Source organism: Xyrauchen texanus, chromosome 42 (genome assembly GCF_025860055.1).
Source record: "Xyrauchen texanus isolate HMW12.3.18 chromosome 42, RBS_HiC_50CHRs, whole genome shotgun sequence".
In the NCBI taxonomy this organism is placed as follows: domain Eukaryota; kingdom Metazoa; phylum Chordata; class Actinopteri; order Cypriniformes; family Catostomidae; genus Xyrauchen; species Xyrauchen texanus.
Genome location: NC_068317.1, coordinates 12,408,000 through 12,434,004, shown reverse-complemented (window position 1 = coordinate 12,434,004; position 26,005 = coordinate 12,408,000). Strand labels below are relative to the sequence as shown.

Below are 26,005 nucleotides of genomic sequence, written 5' to 3'. Positions count from 1 at the left end.
CTGTTTATTTAAAATAATAATAATAATAATAATAATAATTATAATAATAATAATAATAATGATAATAATTATAATAATAATAATTCAAGACTTTCAGCTTTTAATAAGACAGTACACCACTTAGGTACACCACTTAGACAATTTCTTTTTTTTACTTTAAGCCCCAGCAAAAAATGAAAATAAAAAATTTAAAATTCAAGATTATACTGAACTACGAAAATTAAACATTTTCATAATTGTAAAGATTTATATAAAGAACTGTTTTGTGTGAATTGCATTTGTTTATGCATTTTTGGATAACTTAGATCCAGACAAAAAATGGGCGTCATGTGATCGACCCATGTAATAGTAATTATATATTTTTATTTTTTTCAAAAGGGACATAGCCCTGAATACTCTGGGAGAGATTTCTAAACTTTAACAGTGGGATCAGCATCAGGACCAGACACGAGAAAAACAAACGAAAACGCTTTTTCGGCGCACGCCAGACGTTTAAAGTTGGTCCCTGGCGGGCCGCCGTTGAGATGGGAGAAAACGTGTCGAAGAGACTGAAGTTGGCCACAGGCGGAGAGTCAGAGATGGAGGAGCGCAGTTTCATAAACCCATTTCCGGACTGGGACCAGGGAGTGCTTGTGTCAAATTCAGGAGCTGACAGTAACAGCAACGACCCCTTTGACGCGAATGGAAAGGTGACTGTGATCGATTTATTTGCATGTTTGCTGCAGAAGTGGTCTGTGTTTACATGCTGTAGGTTTTGACACACAGCATTTGTCACAAATAGAGGAGCAAAAAGTTATAATTTATGATGTTTGTTTACATGTTTAAAAACAATGTGTTATTCTGAAGTTTATATTAAGTCAAAATATAGTAGGCTAAGTCAGCCTGACCCAATTTGCACACTAAAGCTGAGATTTTCCTTTAAATTGAGTTTGCGGGGTGCTCTATGTGTACGCATTGGCGCGACTGTAGTAGCGTCTGAAGAGGTGGGCATACTGTGGCTGTGTCTCGTTTGGAAGGCTGCATGCTAGGTAGAAACGGAACATTACATGGTTGCTATGACAGCACGCCACTCTTTAACAAGCGCAAGAGTTTCGAGTGAGAAGGGAGCAAAGTCTCTTTAGAAGGGTATGTATGAGGTACATTTTAGGAGAGACATAATGATGTAAAGAGAAATGAAATAGTCTAATACTTCATTTTAATTATATATTAATATGATTATACATATGATATACTCTGCACCAATCTACTGAGGTACTTCAAATTGGGAATTAACATTCCTTGCGTTTGCACATCATATTTACGGGCAAATTGGCGTCATTTCCTTTTAGACATTTCCGTTGAAGCAAAGTATTGTTGGTTATGAGTGCCCACGAAGGATACACCTCATACATTCTCCCACGAAAGATATACCTCATGCATCCACCGAATTCCCGTGAAAGAACGTCGCATTCGAAGGCTGCATTCGAAGTGTCCTGCTCGCTTTTCTGAAACGATACAGCCTCGATGACGTATGCGACCTCCGGAGGCATCCTTCCAAACCAGACACATCCAGTGAATATATGAAGGACCCGCCCCTTATTGAAATGGAAAATAGGATTTGTTAGCAATATCCAATCGTGTCTGAAATGAACGCTCTGATTGGTGGATCAGCCGAGTCGGGTGTCTGTCTTGCCCTTGCCATCAGTTATGCCTCCTACACACTACAGGACTCTCAAAGACTTCGGATTGTGGTACTATTCTTATTACACAACTGTCTGTCTTGTCATATAAGTCATAGCGTTCAAATTACACAAGGAATCGGCGACAGGGGTGAACACATTACAAAACATTTCACTATTGACTGCCTGGACTCCAAATTATGTTTCACAACAGAGTACACGCGAGAAGTGAAATGAGATACATGATCACATGTTATGCGTTTCAGAATATGATGTGTATGTTTTTAATCGCCTAAAGGTATCATATATTTTATTGGTATATATACAGATATTTAACATTCTAAATATCTCGCTGACATCGGCGACGCGTATGCGATTCTCTCAGATCGCGTCTTTGATAATTCATACATTGCGATCGTGGCTCAGGGGAGCGAGCTCTGATTTGCCTACGATTTCAGGCTTTTGTCGGCGATCACCACAAAACTGTCGGCGAGCGAAAATCGGGCTTAAAATCGTGTAGAGTAAACTTGGCATTAGTGATGGGAAGATTGGATAATTTTACTGGCTAATTGAAAAAATGTATAAATAAATTTAGAATGTTCTCTCTGCATTTTCTAAAACCTTAAAATAATGAAGCAATGATAGATCAGATGTTATGTTTACATTGACTAAGCTGTCTCCAAACTGCTCAGGTATCCTCAGGACATGATGTTGGTGATGCATTTCAATTTTCATTCAAATCCGACAAAGCAAAAAGATACATTTTATTATATAATTCAAAATGGCAGAGAGCTGAAATGGCTTTTTATTTCTATTTTGTTTTACATTTTTCGCTCATTTTAATTTAGTTTTCATTTTGTTTGTTAGTTTTATTTTCAGTTTTTAAATATTTTATAGTTTAATTTGAGCTTTTCATTACATTTAGTTCTCTTACGAGAGGTTCTCTCGTATTGCGTAAGCTAGCTTACGCTACGGGAAAGATTCATCTTTTCTGAGATATTGAAGCCAAAAAATTATCCTTAATTTTTGTATCCATTGTCAACGCAGTGCGGCAGCTGCAGACCTTGAGCGGGCTAGCTAGCGAGCTCATAGGTTGCTCTGCGGCAACTGCTGCAGCCTATAGACGAGCTTGGGCGAACTCGCATCCAATGAGAGGCGTCCGCGCGCTCACTGCATCAAAGCCCGCCAAAAAGGGCGTGACTAGAGTGCATATAAGCGTAGTTCGTAGGCTGGAACCCTGATTTTCATCTCTTCAGCGAAGCTCTCCGCATCGCTGACCTGGAAGCCGCGTCGCCGTTTGAGGGGCATCTAGCAAGCGTGGACAGCGCTAGAAGAAGCCGGCCGTCTCAGCCACCTTCAGCCATCCTGCGAGCTACGCCATCCGACGACGTATCCTTTTATTAAGCAAGCTAGTTCTCAAGAACTATTCACAAAAGAGTACGAGCGTCTTTTTCAAGATGCCTCGCTCCACTTGCGCCTCATGTCGCGCCCTTCTCAGCACAGGAGACCGCCACATCATCTGCGCTCTCTGCCTGGGACTGGGGCACGCAGAGCTCGCCCTCACTGAGGGCGGATGCGATTTCTGCGAGGAGCTACCGATGTCGACCCTGCGGGCTCGACTCGAAGCGGTCAAAGCAGAAACCGCCGCGCCGCCTTACCCTCAGCCGCGCAGGAAGAAGCGCCGCTCACAAAGGCTGCCGGAAACTGTGGTTGAAGCGACTGCCTCGCCGGAGCCTCTCCCTCGAGCATCGCTTTCACCCTCCCCGCCCCCCGGGACGCGCAGTTGCCGCCGAGCGGCCGCACTGCTGCCATCTCGGATGACGAAGCGGAGGATAAGGGCTGCTGTTCCATCATGGCTTCGGACAGCGAGGAGTGGACAGGCTCCCAAGCCTCCTCCTCAGCCCAGGAATCCAGCAGGACCCGCGCCGGAGTCGAAGGGGAGTTAACACGCCTCCTCACACAGGCCGTCGACCGCCTCGGGCTCGAGTGGTCACCGCCCCCTGAGCAGGCACCCAACAGACTCGACGGCTGCTTTCTTCAAAGCCATCGCCGCTCTACACCCGCGGCCCGGGCCGCTCCCTTCCTGCCGGAATTACATACGGAGCTTGCAAAGTCGTGGAACGCTCCGTTTTCAGCCAGGACCCGTTCACACGTCTCCACCTCTCTCGCGTCGGTGGACGGCGCCACTGAGAGAGGCTACTCCTCCATCCCCCGGTCGAGGACTCGGTAGCAGCACACCTTTGTCCGCCCTCCGCGAGATGGCGTTCCAAGCCTGTGCTCCCGTCTAAGGCCTGCAGAGCGACTTCCGCCTATGTTGGCCGCGCCTATTCCGCCGCCGGCCAAGCCGCATCTGCTCTGCACTCAATGGCCGTTTTACAGATCCTACAAGCAGACCTTCTTCGGGAGTGGGATGAGAAAGGCAGGCACCCAGAGGCTGTTACTGATCTACGAAGCGCGACAGACCTCGCCCTTCGCGCTACCAAAGCTGCAGCCCAAGCTCTAGGGAAGTGCATGGCCTCGCTGACTGTGACCGAGAGACACTTATGGCTAACACTAGCCGACATGGGAGAAGCAGAGCGCTCCACGTTCCTCAACGCACCGCTCTCTCCAACCGGTCTCTTCGGCTCCGCGGTGAGTGGCATTGTTGACCGCTTCTCAGAAGTCCAGAAAGCCACCCAAGCCATGAACCTCTTCCTGCCGCGTCGCGCTAGCTCCTCTGCAGGCCGCTCACGTGATCAGCCTCCTGCACGAGCCTCTTCACAGCGCCCAGTTCAACAATCTCAGACTTCTCAGCGTCGACAGGGCGGCCGCCCTCGATCGCGCTCAGACAGCCGCCGCAGACCGCCGCCCCCGCGGGCCTCGATCTAAGGTAACGCTGAAACCCGAGCAGCCGAAGTCTTCCTAACTGTGTTGAACAAACGACGGCTCAGTCCCGCCGCGGCCGGACCACTGTCAAAGCTTTACCCCCTGTCAGTCCCCTTCTCTCAGGCTACTACAGTGGTGAATTTAGCAGCCAACAAGCCGGTGACACTGCCCGCTTGCCTGCACTCAAACGCCGTTTTCACGGCGACCCAAATAAATCTTGTAAAGAGCAAACATGTCTTATGTGTAGAAAAAGTGCCCACAACCCAGTGTTCGCCCCTACACACAAGCATAACACATCCCGTGCCCCTATCAGAGCACGCTCTCATAAAGCGGTTACGAACCGCTCGAGCGTCAGAGTCAATGAAGGCGCCCACAAATGCGTGCGCGCGCCCATTCTCTGCCCGCTCTGTCACACGACCAGCCCTATGTGTAGAAAATGTGCCCACAATCCAGTGTTCACTTCTGCACACAAGCACTGCATGTCTCGTGTCCCCACCAGAGCACGCTCACATAAAGCGGTTACGAACCGCTCGAGCGCTAGAGTCAATAAATGCGCCCGCAAATGCGTGCGCGCGCCCATTCTCTGCCCGCTCTGTTACACGGCCAGCAACCATTCCTCTGTGTGTAAGTCCCGTGCCCATGACTATGCTTGCGCATCACGTAACAGATGTGACTCTTTCCCCATTCATTCCAATCGGGAAGTCACTCACAAAACAGCCTGTTCATGCTGTCTGCGAGCAATCATGCATGAACACACTAAACGCGCTCACACATTTTGTTCAGCGCTCTGTGTGCGGCAATCAGAGCGAATTGGCCATTCACCCTCTAGCGTTACGCTTCAAAGCGTGGGAAGCTATTCCAGGGATATCCAAGTGGGTGTTAAGCACAATACAACAGGGCTATTTGCTACAGTTCGATCGCCGCCCCCTCGCTTCAGAGCGCGGCTCGAAACCACTGTGAACACGGAAGCAGCGTGCATGCTTCGTTCAGAAATAGCAAGCCTTCTGTGCAAAAGGGCCATAGAAAAAGTGCCACCCTCTCTGAGCGAGTCGGGGCTTTACAGCCGTTATTTTCTTGTTCCCAAGAAAGACGGCGGCCTCAGACCCATATTAGATCTCAGGGTTTTGAACAAGGTGCTTGCAAAAAGACCGTTCAAAATGCTTACAATCAGGAAACTCCTCGCGCATGTGCGCCAGGGGGACTGGTTTATTTCTCTCGATCTGAAAGATGCATACTTTCAGATTCAGATAAATCCCCGTCACAGGCCATTCTTGAGATTCGCCTTCGACGGCCAGGTTTATCAATACACCGTCCTTCCGTTCGGCCTGTCCTTAGCACCCCGTACTTTCACGAAGTGCATGGATGCGGCGCTCGCACCCCTGCGGAGTCAGGGTTTGCGAATTCTGAACTATTTGGACGACTGGCTGATTATGGCTCAGTCACATATGGAGCTTCTGTCTCACAGAGCAGTTCTCCTCAGCCATCTGAACAGTTTGGGTCTTGCAGTCAATTGGACCAAGAGCTCACTACAGCCCAGTCAGACCATTTCCTTCCTGGGAATAGAACTAGACTCCGTGGCAATGACGGCTCGCTTATCTACACAGCGCGCACGCCGTGTTCAGCGACTAGCCGCATCTTTTCAGATGAACAGCCTCACGCCTCTGAAGAAATTCCAGAGAGTGCTAGGTTACATGGCCTCAGCCGCAGCAGTACTTCAGCTGGGTTTACTGCACATGCGCCCGCTTCAGCATTGGCTAAACACCCGCGCGTCTCGCCGGGCTTGGGCCACAGGCCGCCAGCCCATCAAGGTGACTCAGACCTGCATATCAGCTCTGCAGCCCTGGACAGTGGCCGAATGGTATCAGCGGGGAGTGACAATGGGAGCTGTATCTCGCCGAAAAGTCATCTCGACAGACGCGTCCAACACGGGTTGGGGCGCGGTCTGCGAGGGCTCTCCGGTTTTCGGCCTATGGTCAGTTCAGGAAAAGCTCCTTCACATAAATTGTCTGGAAATGATAGCGGTCGAGTACGCGCTCGTGCGCTTTCTCCCGGTCATTCAGGGTCACCACGTCCTGGTCCGTTCGGACAACAGATCTGTGGTATCCTACCTAAACCGTCAGGGCGGTGTCAGATCCAGGAACCTCTTCCATCTGACAAAACGCATACTGAGTTGGTCCCAGTGCCACCTGCGCTCGCTGAGGGCGACGCACGTGCCAGGCCACCTGAACGACGGCCCGGACAGACTGTCCAGAGACAATATTCCCCCAGGGGAATGGTCCCTGCACGCTCAAACAGTCCAGACGTTATGGCACCTATTCGGCAGAGCAGAGATAGACCTCTTTGCGTCCAAAGAGAACTCTCACTGCCCAGTATTTTTCTCGAAAAGCGAGGACGCGCTGGCCCAGGACTGGCCCAGACGCCCGCTTTACGCCTTCCCTCCCGTCTCGCTATTGCCACAGGTAATGCAGAGGATCAGGGAAACGCGTCACTCGGTGCTCCTCATAGCCCCGCGTTGGGAGAATCAGACATGGTTCCCGGAGCTTACGCAGCTGTCACTGACAGCGCCGTGGCCCATCCCAGTGAGAGCAGATCTCCTCTCTCAAGCTCGCGGCACAATCTGGCATCCCCACCCAGAGCGCTGGGCGCTGCATGCGTGGGTGATCAACGACTACCCGTCGCTCTGCCAGAAGGAGTAATAAACACCATCATACACGCTAGAGCCCCTTCCACGAGAAGACTCTATGCGTCAAAATGGTCTGTGTTCTCAAAATGGTGCACCGACAGAGACCTGGACCCACGGACATGTGGGGTGTCGTCGCTGCTCGTATTTCTACAAGAGCTGCTGGATGAGGGCAGATCCCCATCCACGCTCAAAGTGTATGTGGCGGCCGTTGCGGCGTTCGCTGAACCCCTGCACGGCCAGTCATGGGGTAAAAACGAGCTGGTCATCCGCTTCCTCAGGGGAGCTAGAAGGATGAACCCCCCGCGCCCCCATCGGTTCCTATCTGGGATCTTTCTATAGTTCTCGAAACTATGAAAGCCCCCCTTTCGAACCACTTCAATCCGTGGATTTGAAATACCTTTCACTCAAAACCGTTTTTCTGACTGCCCTGTCATCAGTCAAACGTGTGGGAGACCTTCACGCGCTGTCTGTCAGCGCTGCGTGTCTTGAGTTTGGACCAAGTGACTCCAAGGTCATTTTAAAGCCTAGACACGGCTATGTTCCCAAGGTGATCGGTACTCCTTTCAGAGCACAGGTCATTTCCCTATCGGCGCTGCCAGCACCGGATAGCGAACGCGACGCCAATCTCCTTTGCCCGGTCAGAGCACTGAGATTGTATACTGCACGCTCCGCTGCTTTCAGACGCTCCGAGCAGCTTTTCGTTTCGTTCGGAGGGCGCACCAAAGGTCTCGCCGCCTCGAAACAGACACTATCTAGATGGATAGTGGACGCTATTGCTGCTGCATACGCGTCAAAAGACCTGCCATGCCCGTTGGGCATTAGGGCTCACTCCACTAGAGGCATGGCATCCTCGTGGGCATGGTCCAGCGGAATTTCCATTCACGACATATGTGTGGCAGCGGGATGGACTTCCCCTCCACCTTTGTCAGATTTTACAATATGGAAGTGCCCGCTCTGCAGGCAAAACTACTAGCGGTTTAATACGCTACAGCTCCCCTGGTGAGCTGCACTGATGGGACACATTCCACACAGACCGGCACCGCCGCTCTGTCGTTCCCGTCCTACTATGTGCTTATGTATTACACAATCAATGACCCGCATTCTTGCCGGCCAAATATTATTTCCCCACTCATAAGGGCTCCCCCGGGTCCCCCTTAATTCCCTGGGGCTTATACAGTGGATGCTTGGCGCGCACGGCGTTGACAATGGGTTCCCGTAGCGTAAGCTAGCTTACGCAATACGAGAGAACCTCTCGTAAGAGAACGTATCGGTTACCTAACGTAACCTCGGTTCTCTCTAGATGAGGGAACGAGTATTGCGTAGCCGGCCGTGCTCGCGCCACGAGCGACTTTTCGCTTCAGTCAATGAAAACCAGGGTTCCAGCCTACGAACTACGCTTATATGCACTCTAGTCACGCCCTTTTTGGCGGGCTTTGATGCAGTGAGCGCGCGGACGCCTCTCATTGGATGCGAGTTCGCCCAAGCTCGTCTATAGGCTGCAGCAGTTGCCGCAGAGCAACCTATGAGCTCGCTAGCTAGCCCGCTCAAGGTCTGCAGCTGCCGCACTGCGTTGACAATGGATACAAAAATTAAGGATAATTTTTTGGCTTCAATATCTCAGAAAAGATGAATCTTTCCCGTAGCGTAAGCTAGCTTACGCAATACTCGTTCCCTCATCTAGAGAGAACCGAGGTTACGTTAGGTAACCGATACGTTTTTGTTTTAGTTTTTAAATCAAGTGATACATATAGAATGGGGAAAACAGGCATTTGTGCATCGTGGGCGTATAACTGGACACCCAAATGTACAGTTTGTAAATAATACTTAGTGTATTAAAAATCTTCATTTTAATAAGACCGATTTTAAGAATGCTTCTTTTTTTTACTTAACTTTAACCACAATGTCCTCTTTAGTGTATTTGACATGAGAAAGTCTTGTCGCAACTCTGACAACTGAACATCAAACAAAACTCTATACCCATTCCAAATGAAATGTAAAACAAATCACTGATTGATGGTGTAAGACAGAATGAGTGAAAATACTGTACGCGTGTGTGTGTGTTAGGGCTGTCAGTTGGACAGAGAAACTAAATTCAAATTTTTACCTTAAATATTAAATAAATTCAGATAATATTAGAATTTTAAAGTTAGCTGATTTTTAAATTGACGTTGTTTCCTTAGTCTACAAGAGGGTGCATTAAATACATAAACCATACAGCACCATTATATGATTGCAAAGAACTTTCCTGGCTATTAAAAAAAGGCATTACATTTTCAACTAATGTGCATAAAATTAATTAAAAGTTTAGTCGGTCCATATTCTCAAATGTTAAGTCAAAAGTAAAATGAGGGGGGTAGACACTTCAATAGACAGTACACATGGTGTTACATTGAACTGATGCCGCAGTATACTATTCCAGACTCAAGCTTCATAATAACAGTGAAATGCCACATTGTTTATTATTCAGTAAAGTTGTATGTAGAGTAGCAATATTCACAGATAGCAGTGGTATTAGGCTGAACTCGGTGGTGAAGCGGCTCAGACTATGAGCACAGGCCAGGGGCTGTTCAAACAGATGGAACACAACAGACTGAAACGGAATGCGAAGATCTTGAGACACACATTTCCAAGTTGTGCATCTTTCCTCACAAAGCGTTTAAAAAACGCATTGCTTAATCTGAGAAACGCTTAAAAAAAGAGCAAGACTAGTGCTGCACGACAAATCATATCGCAGTCGCGATGTCAGCCTGTGCGATTATATGACGGCAAAATGCTGCGATTATATAAAATAAATAAATGCATGTGTGGACGTGATAGCCCATTCTCTCTGAGAGCTGTTTGCCCATTCTACACCGCTAATAAAGATGACCAGTCAGTCTCCGTTTAGGAAGTGGCACGTGTGGTGATGACGTGTGAGTTTCCGGTGTGCAGCATGGAAATCAGGAGAAAATGGACGCCAAGCAGACCGACACTGAACTGGTGGCCAGAAAAAATAACACAGATCACAGCTTGCCGATATATCGTTATTTCATCCTTAATTAAAGTTAATATAATACGGGAGCGTGTCATATTTTGAGACCTTGTTTGGCACAACTGGGCAAAGGTTACAGGGTATGAAATGTTTTTAAAAAAATTACACAATCCAAGTTTGCTGCCACTGTAATGGGCAGAGTTTTAATATTAGGTGATCCATTTGAAGTGTAATCAGATGCAAAAAAAAAAGTTTCTAGGACATACAGTTCAAAAGATATGCACAAAAAAAAAAGTTAATTTTTGACATGGTGGTGGCACTGTCGAGCTTGTCCTAGAGACCCCAAATTTGCTATGGAGGCTATTCATGCCCACCCCTATTAGTGTGCCAAATTTAATTTGCCATTGACTACCAGCAAGAATAATAATAATAACTAGATAGGTACATTTCCTGAAGAAAATGTGAGTGGTGCTTGCCGTGGCAAAACTCGTGAAATAGCATGCTTGAAAAGAACAAAAATTATGGTCATAAATAAATCAACCCAGAAGTCTCTACGTTTTTCTGATGCAGAGATATGTGATTTGTTACTCGGTTGCTAGGGTAAACCCATCTGGTTGCTAGGCAGTTACCATAGTGATAGTAATGAAGTCTCCTTGCCATCCTTATTGAAATAAGTCAACCCGGAAGTCTGTACTATTTTCTGGTGCAGAGATATGTGATTTGTTACTCGGTTGCTAGGGTAACCCCATGTGGTTGCTAGGCAGTTACCATAGTGATACTTATCAAGTCTCCTTGCTATCCAGAGTAAAATCAGTCAACCAGGAAGTCTCTACGATGTTCTGATCCAGAGATATGTGATTTGTTATTTGGTTGCTAGGGTAACCCCTCCTTGTTGCTAGGAAGTTACCATAGTGATACTTATGAAGTGTCCTTGCCATCCTGAGTGAAATAAACCAACCCAGAAGTCTCTACGTTTTTCTGATGCAGAGATATGTGATTTGTTAATTGGTTGCTAGGGTAACCCCATCTGGTTGCTAGGCAGTTACCATATTGATAGTAATGAAGTGTCCTTGCCATCCTGGTTGAAATAAATCAACCCGGAAGTCTGTACTCTTTTCTGGTGCCGAGATCTGTGATTTGTTTCTCGGTTGCTAGGGTAACCCCATCTGGTTGCTAGGCAGTTACCATAGTGATAGTAATCAAGTGTCCTTGCGATCCTGAGTGAAATAAATCAACCCGGAAGTCAGTACTATTTTCTGGTGCAGAGATATGTGATTTGTTACTCGGTTGCTAGGGTAACCCCATCTGGTTGCTAGGCAGTTACCATAGTGATAGTAATCAAGTGTCCTTGCCATCCTGATTGAAATAAGTCAACCCAGAAGTATGTACGTTTTCTGATGCAGAGATATGTGATTTGTTACTCGGTTGCTAGGGTAACCCCATGTGGTTGCTAGGCAGTTACCATATTGATACTAATGAAGTGTCCTTGCCATCCTGGTTGAAATAAATCAACCTGGAAGTCTGTACTCTTTTCTGGTGCCGAGATATGTGATGTGTTTCTCGGTTGCTAGGGTAACCCCATCTGGTTGCTAGGCAGTTACCATAGTGATAGTAATCAAGTGTCCTTGCCATCCTGAGTGAAATAAATCAACCCGGAAGTCAGTACTATTTTGTGGTGCAGAGATATGTGATTTGTTACTCGGTTGCTAGGGTAACCCCATCTGGTTGCTAGGCAGTAATCATAGTGATAGTAATCAAGTGTCCTTGCCATCCTGATTGAAATAAGTCAACCCGGAAGTCTCTACGTTTTTCTGATGCAGAGATATGTGATTTGTTATTTGGTTGCTAGGGTAACCCCATCTGGTTGCTAGGCAGTTACCATAGTGATAGTAATCAAGTGTCCTTGCCATCCTGATTGAAATAAGTCAACCCAGAAGTATCTACGTTTTTCTGATGCAGAGATATGTGATTTGTTACTCGGTTGCTAGGGTAACCCCATGTGGTTGCTAGGCAGTTACCATATTGATACTAATGAAGTGTCCTTGCCATCCTGGTTGAAATAAATCAACCTGGAAGTCTGTACTCTTTTCTGGTGCCGAGATATGTGATGTGTTTCTCGGTTGCTAGGGTAACCCCATCTGGTTGCTAGGCAGTTACCATAGTGATAGTAATCAAGTGTCCTTGCCATCCTGAGTGAAATAAATCAACCCGGAAGTCAGTACTATTTTCTGGTGCAGAGATATGTGATTTGTTACTCGGTTGCTAGGGTAACCCCATGTGGTTGCTAGGCAGTAATCATAGTGATAGTAATCAAGTGTCCTTGCCATCCTGATTGAAATAAGTCAACCCGGAAGTCTCTACGTTTTTCTGATGCAGAGATATGTGATTTGTTACTCGGTTGCTAGGGTAACCCCATCTGGTTGCTAGGCAGTTACCATAGTGATAGTAATGAAGTGTCCTTGCCATCCTGAGTGAAATAAATCAACCCGGAAGTCAGTACTATTTTCTGGTGCAGAGATATGTGATTTGTTACTCGGTTGCTAGGGTAACCCCATCTGGTTGCTAGGCAGTAATCATAGTGATAGTAATGAAGTGTCCTTGCCATCCTGATTGAAATAAGTCAACCCGGAAGTCTCTACGTTTTTCTGATGCAGAGATATGTGATTTGTTACTCGGTTGCTAGGGTAACCCCATCTGGTTGCTAGGCAGTTACCTTAGTGATACTAATGAAGTGTCCTTGCCATCCTGATTGAAATAAATCAACCCAGAAGTTTCTCTGATTTTCTGGTGCAGAGATATAGTTACTGCTAAAGGGTTGCTAGGGTACTGTGTTTAGTTGCTAGGGAGTGGCTTGGCAGCTGCCAATCATTAATCTCCAACGGCTGCTTGTCAGTATGATTGATATAAACCAACTCCCATGCCTCTGTGACATTCAGAATGGAAGATATCCTCTATGGATTTTGGTTGCTAAGGTGCTCGACAATGGTTGCTAGGGAGGGGCTAGGAAGTGTTGAGGTGATTCATGATTGGCTGTTTGCTGCCCCGAGTGAAACGAGACCACCCTTGTTTTTCTATGAAACTTCTATCCGGAGATATCCCTTTGATGTCTTTCATTAGAAGTGTATGGGACTTGTTGCTAAGGTGCTCTAAATTGTTGCTAGGGCGTGGCTTGATAGATTCAAAATGATCCTGAGATACTGATTGGTCGTCTGAGTAAAATGAGCCCGCCCCATTGTCTCTATGACACTGTGATCCAGAGCTATGTTGAATACAAATCCCAATGCCATTTCATTTCATGGGCCGTCCTACACCATTGTAAGTCAATTGGGGCATTTTTGGGCAGCTCCTGCCCCCAGGGGTGCAACTTTTACCCCATTTTGAGGTATGCTCTTACAGAGCCTGCCAGCCTCTTCAAATGTGGCAAATCACACGTTTCTGCGAAATCCTCGCTCGGAGCTGTGACGCGTCAAAGTTTGTCGCAATGTTAAGTCTATGGGATTTTTCGGCCGCTTTTTGCCCCTGGGGCAATTACCGTACTCCGATCGCTTATAAAAGTCATAGCACACGTGTCCTCAATAGGCCGTTCGATTTGACACCTCATTCGTGGGTCTACGCCAAACGGTAGCGGGACGAGTTAGGTGCCAAGTTTTGTAATGGAGATAGAATAATAAAAAGTATAAAAATAAAAATAAGTATGTGAGATTACAATAGTGATGCTTTGCAAGCACCACTAATAATAATAAAAAGAAAACTAACGGATAAAGAGTTAGATACATCTCCCAAACTGACATTCAAAAATTATAATTTTTCAAATGAATCTACCAAGGAGTTCTACAATACCAGGAAAACCTATCTAATTTAAATGTCACTTGCAATAAATGTAGTTTCTTAAATGTACTCTGAATTCCCAAGCAGCCTAAATTACACTTCGAAAACTCCTGATGTTGCTATAATAATGCAAAACGCACTTCCCAAATTACTTGAAGTGAAAATTAGTCCTCCTTTCCTGTTTAATAAATTAATCAATCACATCATCATGCAGAACATCTCAGGTTTTTAAATCCATAAGGATCTCTTTTGTCAATGGCAATAGCAGCAATAATGACAGCCGACTCTGTCATCTAGGTCTTGCACTCTTCGCTTTCGAATTGCGTACATCGCTCAATGCGTGATTGCGTCACTCAAGGCCAGCTTGAAGGCCTTGACCGGGACATATCTAAAAGACCACACCCACCGAGAACAAATAAATCAATCTGATGGGCTGATGAATCTGACAATCTTATATTAGATGCCTATTCATTTGCATTGTTGAGGGATTCAGTGGAAATTCTGAAGGCTTAAGGGGGTGGAGCAATGCGATTACATCCATCACTGATTAAATTCTGATTGGATAAACTTTTTGATTTTCCATATTTGTTTGTAGGTGAATTATTAGTGGAAAGCGATTGGAAATGAATAGGCAAAAAGGTGAATGAGAAAAGTATAAAAACACAGTTTCTTATTAGGCAGGCAGAGAAGGCTTTGCTGGCCCTGAGAATTTGCCACTGGTGTGTGTATAAGAGATAGAGGGAGTGAATGACTAGAGCGTGTCAAAACAGCAGAGCAAGATAAAAGTTATTCAGTTACATGTTTTACCAGTACGATTATTTTGATTATCGTCTAATCGAACGATTATAGGAACGATTATTCAACTATTCGAGTGATTATTGCAAAGATGAATCATTAGCTCATAACCGACTATTCAGCTTGTGCCTTGATTTAAAATGTTTTATTAAACGTGCTTACTAACAAAAACAAGGATAAAATCATCTTTTAAAAATAACTCTAAATGACATTCACAGTATTAAAGGAAAACATTTTTTTTTTAAAGAAAATAAAATCGCTACAAAAAATCCTCTTGTTATCAAGTGTTTTCTCTTGTTGTCCATTTAAAAATATCAAAAAATCCTTAAATCAAGATACATTTACCTGAGAAACAACATATTATACATTTAGACTTGCTTTCAGACAACATCATTTTTTAAGTTCTTTACAAAAACAACTAGCTTAGCTGGAAAATGGTGGCATACAGTGTAAAACACTAGGACAAATACATAACAATTCAAAAATTGTGTGCATGCTCTGTCTAAACCTTTATACAGAGAATTTATTTTACTTTTGAAAGCACAGCCGCATTATATCTTGTTCTCTCATCTAACGCCTCTTCGACACACCCACAGCGCTCCCTGTGGACTAAATATTTACGGTGAGATTTACCACATCCCTAAATTGGTTGTAGTTAAGCTTTGTAATATCTTTGTTTAATGAGCAACAACTACATTTTCACAGTTTGTGTATAATTACCCAAAATAGTATTATATAAGCATTTTTTTTAAACTTCTTTTAAAGTTAATGCTGCTGCAAGCGGCAACAAAACGTCTTTTTTTTTTTTTCTCCATAAATGTTTTAAAAAAACTCCTTTGTCTTCCATTGTTCGTCTTCATCAAACAGGTAGTCCTTCACCAAGCTCAAAAAAGGTACATCCCAGTTTCTGATAATACACACTGAGATGGTGCTGAGATGGTATTAATGTAATGCACACAACACATAGGACTTTAAAGATCTGCACTCAGTTTGCTACACAGATCAGAGAGATCTAGTCAGTTCAATTATTCTGTAGCTTAAGTAATGGTCAGGCTATATAGAGTACTGGCAGTGATTCAACTAAAATATTTCTGTATGGTCAAAGAGAGAAATTCTCTCCTGGATGAAGAAGGTCTGGACAGAAGGGAACAAAAGAAGCAAACATCAAATGGGCTAAATTTAGGTTTTTATGGAAATGTCATCATGATCAAATCATTTCTTTATTTGATACTTGCCTCAGAATCCTCACCAGTTCAAATTCAGCATGCCAGATTCACACTGCCGCACGTCACGGTTCATCAAACAATTGTAATCTCCACTCGTGCTTATTTCTTCTATGCTCTCATTGTTGGAGCAGGCAGCTGGCTGTTGTTTCAGGCGAGTGAGCAAACAGGAAGGAGGTTGTTTCACTCATTTTAGAGCACCACAGGGGACTGACTAGATCTTGTTTATTGGCATTGTTTTAGTCCAAAGGTGCCGTGCTGAGGTTAGCACAAGGGATTAGATACAATATTTATTTGAACCACAATATTCTTTTAAGTAACCTGGTACCATGATGACCATGTACTTACAATGGAACATGAATATGGCAACCAGTACTACGGTATTTCAAATTACCATAGTATTACTGTCTTAGATCATCACTTCATTGTATTACCCATATGGCCTATATTTGGACTTGGTATGTCAGTGTCTATCAGAGAAGCTAGTTATTGGTGAGTTTCCTGTATTTGAGGTGAGGTTTGGTCTCCATTAGGATTTGTTTCACAAACACGTTGCTGCAGCTGAAAGAAAGACTTTGGATTCGATCAACCCACCCTCTTTTTTGCCCAAGGTTCCTAAACTATTGAACCCAGACCTCCAGAGGTGACATCAGCTGTGTGGGGAGAAGAAATGGCAGTATGCATTACGAATGTCCCATTGTTACAATAAACAAAACACAAAAGACTTTGAATTTGGGTGAAAAGAGTTTTAGAATTTGGGTGAGCACCAAGATCCCAAAGCTGCCAAATATACCTTTGAACCATTGTCAGGACCATTCGTGACTTTATTGTGAACCGTTTGCATGCATTTGTGAAATTGCTTTGTGTCCTCTCAATTTTATACTCTTTATGTGCACTTGGGTCAAGAGGCATCTGATGTACAGTTTAATATTTAAGAGTTAAAAGTGTGTCTTTGTCATATGGATTTCACTACATGAAGTCTTTGATCAGTGAATTCTTCTTTGGGGGTCCCACAAGTCTCTGTGCTTTAGGGCTGCACCTAACGATAATTTGTTAGAAAAGTGCAATCTACCTTTAGCAATCCAACAACAAAATAAATGAAACAAAATGTAAAATTCAAGTCACTTTCAGGAGGAATATCAAAACATTGTGCAACCTCAAGTTTAGCAGTCCAACATACAATTATTTTACAGTAAAATTAGTGCAATTTGAGTAACACTTAAATGTTTTTCTAACAGGAATAACTAAAACTTGTGCATTCTTAATCAACTCTCAGTAAAAGAAACATTTGTAACAAAACAATTCACAAGGTTGGACCCTAATAATGAAAATTAGGGGTCACGATTGTGAAATTTGGCTGACAATTAATTGTCAAACAAATAATTGTGATTATGACTATGATTACTGTTTTAGGACTATGATGATTAATTATCTGTTTTAGGTGTTTCACGAATATGATGATTAAATACCAAACAAACTCACTATGTGTGCTTCATGCACTCAAAGTCATTTACACTAATTTAGATTGGGTCATATAATAAAATAAGGGTATACGATTTCCTTTTCAGGCTTCAAAAATGTATGAATGACAGTCAAATAAAATTATAAAATAATTAAAATAATATTTTAATTATCAAAATATGTCTATTTGTCCGATTTACTTTTGATCCATTTAACTTTTTCAATGTTTTGTTTTCTTTAGCTTCTTTTGTAACCCAGCTAACCTATATAGCTGTTATATTATATTATATTATATTAAGTAATAGTAAAATATTTCTGCCTTAAATTCTTCACTTTCACACATTATTTTAAGGCTGTCTGGTTAACTCACAAGCCCTTATTTCTCATGAAGGAAGACTTTGAGATTCTGTTTCTTGCATTTGATAATCTCCACAGAAATAGGGCAGGACATGTCCTCTGTCTCACTGTAACACTGCGTAAATAAACCCACAATGACCACGGATATTTGACATTACATGGCCGTAAAGTGAATCCAGAGTGCTTTGCGTTCACAAAACGAATACATTTATACCTTGTTTATATTTTCGTGGGAGTTTGCGCATGCCTCTGTAGAAGGCGTGCTCATCAGAGCGCTTTAGAAGTGGTTCATCTTCACACACTCAAGAGAGCTGCTCTTGTGACGTCAGCAGTGCGGTTCCCTGAGATGTTTGGAGTTCAAGTGAATGAGACACAAGTGCTTTTTCCTCCGTGCTCACTGGCAAGTGAAATGTTACATTTTACTTACCAGTTGCTAATAACAGAAGTTTTTGGTTACATAGTGCGAAATTTACTCGCATATGCGAGTGATTTACTCTCAATGTAGAGGGCTGCATGGCCGTTAAAGAAAACAGAAAATATAAAACGGCCAAATAACAAAATTAGATGACGCATGGTGTAAAGTTACATTAGCAGCGGTGCAGAAATTACTTTTAACATGGGGGCGATGAGGAAACATTTAGAAAATATATTTTAAGTGACTACTACTAACAGAAACACGTGTTGTAATACTATATCATGTTTGGGTGGGTGGGTCCAAAAAGTAAACCGGACTTACGGTGCTGCCGCCTTGACAAGCGCTCCGGGATGCATTCGCTTCAAGTGTTCGTTCATGGCGGTTGTACGGCTGTGATAAGTCATACAGCACCACATCATTGGGTCTCCGGCTAAAATACTCCCACGCTTTAGATCACATTGGGCAAGTTTTTTTAGCTGCAGTTTGTTCTTCAGAGAATCCATGCTTAAACCGGGTGATTCCATTTTAATTATTCCATTGCGACGCACCGACGCATGTTATGCAAATCGAAGTATTTCTGTAATCGATTATGTTGATGAATCGTCAAATGCCCTGCTGTGCTTGGTCCATAACATTTTGAAAAACAGTGGGTTTATGTATTGCGTTCCTCAGAGCCAGTATCTCTTTATGTGAACTCATTAGTAAAACATCTGTTCGCCAAACTAAACTGTCAGCATAGCCAAATCTGCGTAGATATGTGAACGCAAAGATTTCTAGCGAAGTTAATTTTCAAGGGCTGATGCATTCCGAAATGTGACGCAATTCATAATGCAATTTAAGGATGCAATGCTCTCATGGGGCGCTCTTGTGGACATTAGCATAAAGGTCTATGGTCATTTTTATATTTCAGGTCAACTACTTTAATCACGGAGCAACACTTCAAAGAGAACCTTGTTGATGTTAGTTAAACTGTTGACATTAAAGCTCGCTTACTAAATTCTAACACTTGGTTTAGAGGCACAGATATTTGAAGGTAATTCCAATTAACTAAAGTTTGTTTAAACCACAGGAATGCAGGATAATTGTGTACATTATTGGACTACACACTTGAAATGCATTGGCCAAGCCTTCCTCTCTGTGTTTGCATACTTGTGTAGAGTATGTCTCTGGAACAAGACCACATTCATTTGTTTCTAATAGTTGTTGGAAAATCTTGTTTCTCTGAAAATAGATCAGTGATGCCTTTGAGAACAAAATGCAGCACAAGATCAGAGATCTTCTACAACAAATGGAGGAGGGACTGAAGACTGCAGATCCACATGATTTTTCCACATATACGGGCTGGACAGGTAAATATCAAAACAAGGCTAACCAGCATGCTTACACAGTTAATGCAAAAGGATTATCTGGAATATATTTGAATACGTTTTGATGTGATGAGGTATTTTATATTGTGTACATTTGGCATAATATGGTCCTAGAATGGAACATTCACTGTGTAAATGCTGGAGTCCCAGTGCTTTGAAAGGTGATTGTCATCTGCAGGCATAGCCCTGTTATACCTGCAGCTTCATCGTGTCACCCACGAGGCCTCGCACCTGCAGCGTGCTCTGGATTATGTCAGACGCACACTGCGCAACCTGAACGGCCGGCGTGTCACCTTCTTATGTGGAGACGCCGGGCCTCTTGCCGTAGGCGCCGTTGTACACCACCGATTAAAAAAACAGTCTGAGTCCCAGGAGTGCCTCACTAAGTAAGTGCCTCACCATTTTAGACACTCTTTTTGCCTCCTTTTCTTTTTGCTTTCTCTGGTTTCTCCCACTATTGTCAAGAACACACAATCAGAGCTAAGGTGCAGCACTTAGTGCATGTGCTTGACATTTTAGCACTGTGTTGGGGATGCAGGTTCGAAGTCTGCTTCATGTCTTGACACTATCCCCTCTCTCTCTTAACAATGCAAACATGAAGAAAATATGAATAACTCTAGCAAGTAGAGTAGTGATAGACGAATATATAATGTTACATTAGGTCTTATGTTTAAAATTTCTCAAATTTCAAACTTTTTGATTCCAAGGACCCCCAAATATGATGATTCCCTTGTGAGTGTCCCCTTTCTATAAATATCATATGTAATTTTTACTGAGTGTGAAAAATGGTAAGCATGTAATTATAAAGACAACAAAAAGACAAAAGAAGATAACAAAAACAAACAGGATGAAACAGTTTTCATTTCAAATTTGGTAAATTAAAGTATCATCATCATTTATTACTTAAAATGTTTCACAAGTTCTTTAATCAGAAAATGTCCATTCCCCAAGCACCCATTTGTGCCTCCCTGCGTCCTTCTTCATGAGGTGCCACATGGGGTGCTTTATTGAAGTATTGTTTAGTGCAGTATTGAAGTTCCCAAATATGCTAGTCACTTGTTGGCTGCTTGTACTACTCCATCCTGACTCAAAAGTACAATTGGAATTAATTGAGAGAAAATAATTTGTAATTTTGAAAAGAAATTCATATGTAGGCTGAAATTATACATGTCTTCAAAGCTAATGTCAAGCATTCAATCATAAGCCTTTTGATCAAAAGGTTTTCAATATAATGAGAAAAATTAATTCTGTCAAGCGTGTCCAAACATTGAATATGTAAATATATGTTGATTATTGGCCATCACCCACTGAAATACTCATAACATTCAACCACTCAGATTTCCACACTTCATCTGTACTCAAACTACTGCTGGTGCTGAACTCTAGAACTAGAAAGAACATTGGTTTGGATGTCATTTTATATATATATATATATTAGGGCTGTAGATTTAATGCATTAATAACATGCGTAAAAAAATGTATGCATTTAATTGCAATGCTTTCCTGAGAAATGCAAGTTTGTAGTACCACCTGTTTACTCCAGAGGGCAGTAAGTGAAATTTCAGCTGTATGAGCAACACACAGTTTATTACAGTGAACAAAAAATTAACAACCCATCAGCAGACACACAACACAAACATGCGTTACATTCTTGCGTTCAAAACACTTGAAGGAGCGCAAATGCGAACCAAGAGATCTCAAGATGTGTTTAAAGATTGAGTATTAAACTATATTTAACTTGAAGCAGTGACCTAAACATTTTACTTTTATGATGCAACACACCCGAGACGCGACACAAGCATTTCTAACGCAGGTCGTACGGTCTTTACCTCACAAATATTTAATTACCAACAAGGTTAAAGAGGTGTCCTTTAAACTGTTACACCGTTTTTACCCAGTCAATCTTTATTTAAGAAACATGCTCCCTGAAATAGATCCACTTTGCTCCTACTGTAATGCTGTAGATGAATCTGCCCCTCACCTTTTTTGGGAATGTGTCCACGCTGTAGTATTTTGGAGAACATTTTGTTTGTTTGTATGTACCTCTATTTTAACTAGATTTTCTTTGCTTTATAAAGACGTTTTATTTGGTTTTCACAGATTTGATATCTTTAAGTTAATATTTTCTGATTAATCTTTTTATTTTTCTTGCCAAGATTTGTTTATACATAAGTGTAAATTTATGTCTATAAAGCCCCTATTTGCACTTCTTTGTAAAGACTTAACATATTATTTAAATCATTATTTAAATTATTTGTACCTCCAACAACTCCAAAGCATTGAAAACCATTGCACTATATAATGAATATAATGTCTTGGCATCATTGTAAAATATATCTGTAATATTATGTACTATTTATACCCCTGGCTTGTTTCTAAAAAACAGAATGTCTGACGCAGGTGTACATTGACGGGTCCTTAAACAAGCCCTCATAATAAATCTCCAACTGATTGACAAATTCACTTGTGAAATGGATTGCTGTGAACTGTATGCCAATGATTGACATGAGATAACGTGTACGTGTTCTTAGAATGAACAAAAAACGACAAACTTTGATGTTTATGGAAACTCACCCCATAAGAAACAGAAAAGTATTCTTGCAGATCTCGTTGCCTCAAATGAAATAAGTCGTTCGGGCACACTTTCTCTTTGTCGGGGTCTTCTTTGTGGATGTAACCATCTCCGAAGTTTGCACTGTGCGTCTGTTTGCCTCTAAATGTCCAATAATTCGCATGACGCCAGTCCGATACATTCTTCCTCGTCTTCATCTTCGGCTCAGTTGTAGATTAGGGATATTATTCAGTCTTATCATGCCACTTTCATCGTCGCTCAGATCGTCTTCAGAATCAGTGAACGCTTGTTCATAAGCATCCGGCTTGTCGAAGAAGTACTTCAAAACATTTTCGTTGTAACGCCACGGTTCAGCTCGCTCTGCGACATTCTTTGCGGCGTCCATCTTCATTGAATTTTGATATCAGATAGAGCCGGCTAGAGCGCTGCATAATAAGTAGCCACGCTGTTAGGGGCGGGGCAAAAGCGCCGGCTATTCAGTACGGAAATACACACAGACAATGACACGCTCCTACTGCATGCTAGAATCTCCGAAAAACAAGTCGATTTCAACCTCAAAATGTACGCTTTTAAATATACCAATACTGTTATCTCAAACATGGAGAGGCTTCTTCATGATCTCAACTAACAGATTCTGCAAAAAGCTGAAATCACCAATTTTGGAAAAAACACTTGTTTCTCATTTTGCTCACAAGTTGTGCTGCCGACTTGTGTCACTGGTTTCCGTGACGGGTCACATATGCGATTAATTAATCGGGACACCATGTCATTAATTCGATTAAAATGTTTTATCGATTGACAGCCCTAATAAATATATATATACATATACACACACACACACACATACACACCACAGTTAGTTCCGGTCCTTGAATCTGATTGGACGAGAGACATTCCATGGGGACTGATGGTCTGACACCATCAGCACTCGGACACTTCACTGTGTGTGTATCAGTCTGCTTGTGTTCATGCTGTTCTAAACTAAAGTATAAGAGCAGTGCAGATCTGTTAGTTGTTACTGTCTTTATTTTTGAAATTCCAGATGTTAGTCAGCAGGTGGTGGCAAAAGATCATTTTTGTGTGTAATATGAGCCAGTTGGTGACTTAAAGTGAATCCGTTAGTCGTTGTTTACGTAGAACAGTGCTCTGTGATCGCTGGTATTACTAATACATTACCAAAGCTAGGAAATGAAATGAACAACTTCAGGATTAAGGCTCATCACAGCTGAGAGACACAACAGATTTTATTACAGAACTCAAGGTGCTTACATTTTAATCAGAGTTTTCACATTGGATACATATTGTTTAAAATCGCAGAGGACATCGCAGTTTCTATAGTGAATGACCCTTGCACACCGGCTACTGTGAAATAGGGAGGAATACCCCCGCTGAGAAAGCTGACCACAGCGCTCTCTCTCTCTCTCTCTCTCTCTCTCTCTCTCTCTCTCTCTCTCTCTCTCTCTCTCTCTCTCTCTCTCTCTCACACAGACACACATCCATCGGCCTATCCTTGTTTATCCATTGACTTGGTAGACACTGCACAAGCTGTGATACTATTTCTGAAGTGACATTTTTTAATTACTAATGAAGTCTTGGACTCATCATTTGTTTTGAACCAGCAACAGCAGATTCTGATCCGTTGCTTAAGAAAGTAGTTCCATGCACAAATGCGTTTTTATGACTGTACTTGGTTTTTCCTAAATTTGTTAAAATTGACTTGTTCATTGAACTGTTGTGTATAAGCAATATCACACTCACAATCTTGCTAAATGGCCCTCTATCAGCACTGCTGTAATTACCTACGGCACTCAGCCTGCGGCTGAATCACAGCAGTGCTGATGTTGGGCCATATCGCATTCTTGCTTGTGTGATATTGCTTAAAAAAATTTAATAAAATATATATATATATATACACTCACCTAAAGGATTATTAGGAACACCATACTAATACTGTGTTTGACCCCCTTTCACCTTCAGAACTGCCTTAATTCTACGTGGCATTGATTCAACAAGGTGCTGAAAGCATTCTTTAGAAATGTTGGCCCATATTGATAGGATAGCATCTTGCAGTTGATGGAGATTTGTGGGATGCACATCCAGGGCACGAAGCTCCCGTTCCACCACATCCCAAAGATGCTCTATTGGGTTGAGATCTGGTGACTGTGGGGGCCATTTTAGTACATTGTCATGTTCAAGAAACCAATTTGAAATGATTCGAGCTTTGTGACATGGTGCATTATCCTGCTGGAAGTAGCCATCAGAGGATAGGTACATGGTGGCCATAAAGGGATGGACATGGTCAGAAACAATGCTCAGGTAGGCCGTGGCATTTAAACGATGCCCAATTGGCACTAAGGGGCCTAAAGTGTGCCAAGAAAACATCCCCCACACCATTACACCACCACACCAGCCTGCACAGTGGTAACAAGGCATGATGGATCCATGTTCTCATTCTGTTTACGCCAAATTCTGACTCTACCATCTGAATGTCGCAACAGAAATCGAGACTCATCAGACCAGGCAACATTTTTCCAGTCTTCAATTGTCCAATTTTGGTGAGCTCTTGCAAATTGTAGCCTCTTTTTCCTATTTGCAGTGGAGATGAGTGGTACCCGGTGGGGTCTTCTGCTGTTGTAGCCCATCTGCCTCAAGGTTGTGCGTGTTGTGGCTTCACAAATGCTTTGCTGCATACCTCGGTTGTAACGAGTGGTTATTTCAGGCAAAGTTGCTCTTCTATCAGCTTGAATCAGTCGGCTCATTCTCCTCTGACCTCTAGCATCAACAAGGCATTTTCAGCCCACAGGACTGCCGCATACTGGATGTTTTTCCTTTTCACACCATTCTTTGTAAACCCTAGAAATGGTTGTTCGTGAAAATCCCAGTAACTGAGCAGATTGTGAAATACTCAGACCGGCCCGTCTGGCACCAACAACCATGCCATGCTCAAAATTGCTTAAATCACCTTTCTTTCCCATTCTGACATTCAGTTTGGAGTTCAGGAGATTTTCTTGACCAGGACCACACCCCTAAATGCATTGAAGCAACTGCCATGGGATTGGTTGATTAGATAATTGCATTAATGAGAAATTGAACAGGTGTTCCTAATAATCCTTTAGGTGAGTGTATGTATGTATATATATATATATATACACACAGTGGGTACGGAAAGTATTCAGACCCCCTTAAATTTTTCACTCTTTGTTATATTGCAGCCATTTGCTAAAATCATTTAAGTTCATTTTTTTCCTCATTATTGTACACACAGCACCCCATATTGACAGAAAAACACAGAATTGTTGACATTTTTGCACATTTATTAAAAAAGAAAAACTGAAATATCACATGGTCCTAAGTATTCAGACCCTTTGTTCAGTATTTATTAGAAGCACCCTTTTGATCTAATACAGCCATGAGTCTTTTGGGAAAGATGCAACAAGTTTTTCACATCTGGATTTGGGTATCCTCTGCCATTCCTCCTTGCAGATCCTCTCCAGTTCTGTCAGGTTGGATGGTAAACGTTGGTGGACAGCCATTTTCAGGTCTCTCCAGAGATGCTCAATTAGGTTTAAGTCAGGGCTCTGGCTGGGCCATTCAAGAACAGTCACAGAGTTGTTGTGAAGCCACTCCTTCGTTATTTTAGTGGTGTGCTTAGGGTCATTGTCTTGTTGGAAGGTGAACCTTCGGCCCAGTCTGAGGTCCAGAGCACTGTGGAGAAGGTTTTCGTCCAGGATATCCCTGTACTTGGCCGCATTCATCTTTCCCTCGATTGCAACCAGTCGTCCTGTCCCTGCAGCTGAAAAACACCCCCAC

General features: G+C 42.9%; 1 protein-coding gene across 1 annotated transcript in view; it reads left to right on the top strand.

The window, feature by feature from the left end:
• Positions 1–26,005, top strand: part of LOC127635277 (lanC-like protein 2) — a 72,889-nt gene that overhangs the window by 1,244 nt on the left and 45,640 nt on the right. The window contains exons 2-4 of the mRNA XM_052115185.1: positions 379–689; positions 19,488–19,605; positions 19,802–20,009. Coding sequence (XP_051971145.1) covers positions 525–689; positions 19,488–19,605; positions 19,802–20,009 — 491 coding nt within the window. The 5' untranslated portion in view covers positions 379–524. The remainder of the gene's footprint in view (positions 1–378; positions 690–19,487; positions 19,606–19,801; positions 20,010–26,005) is intronic.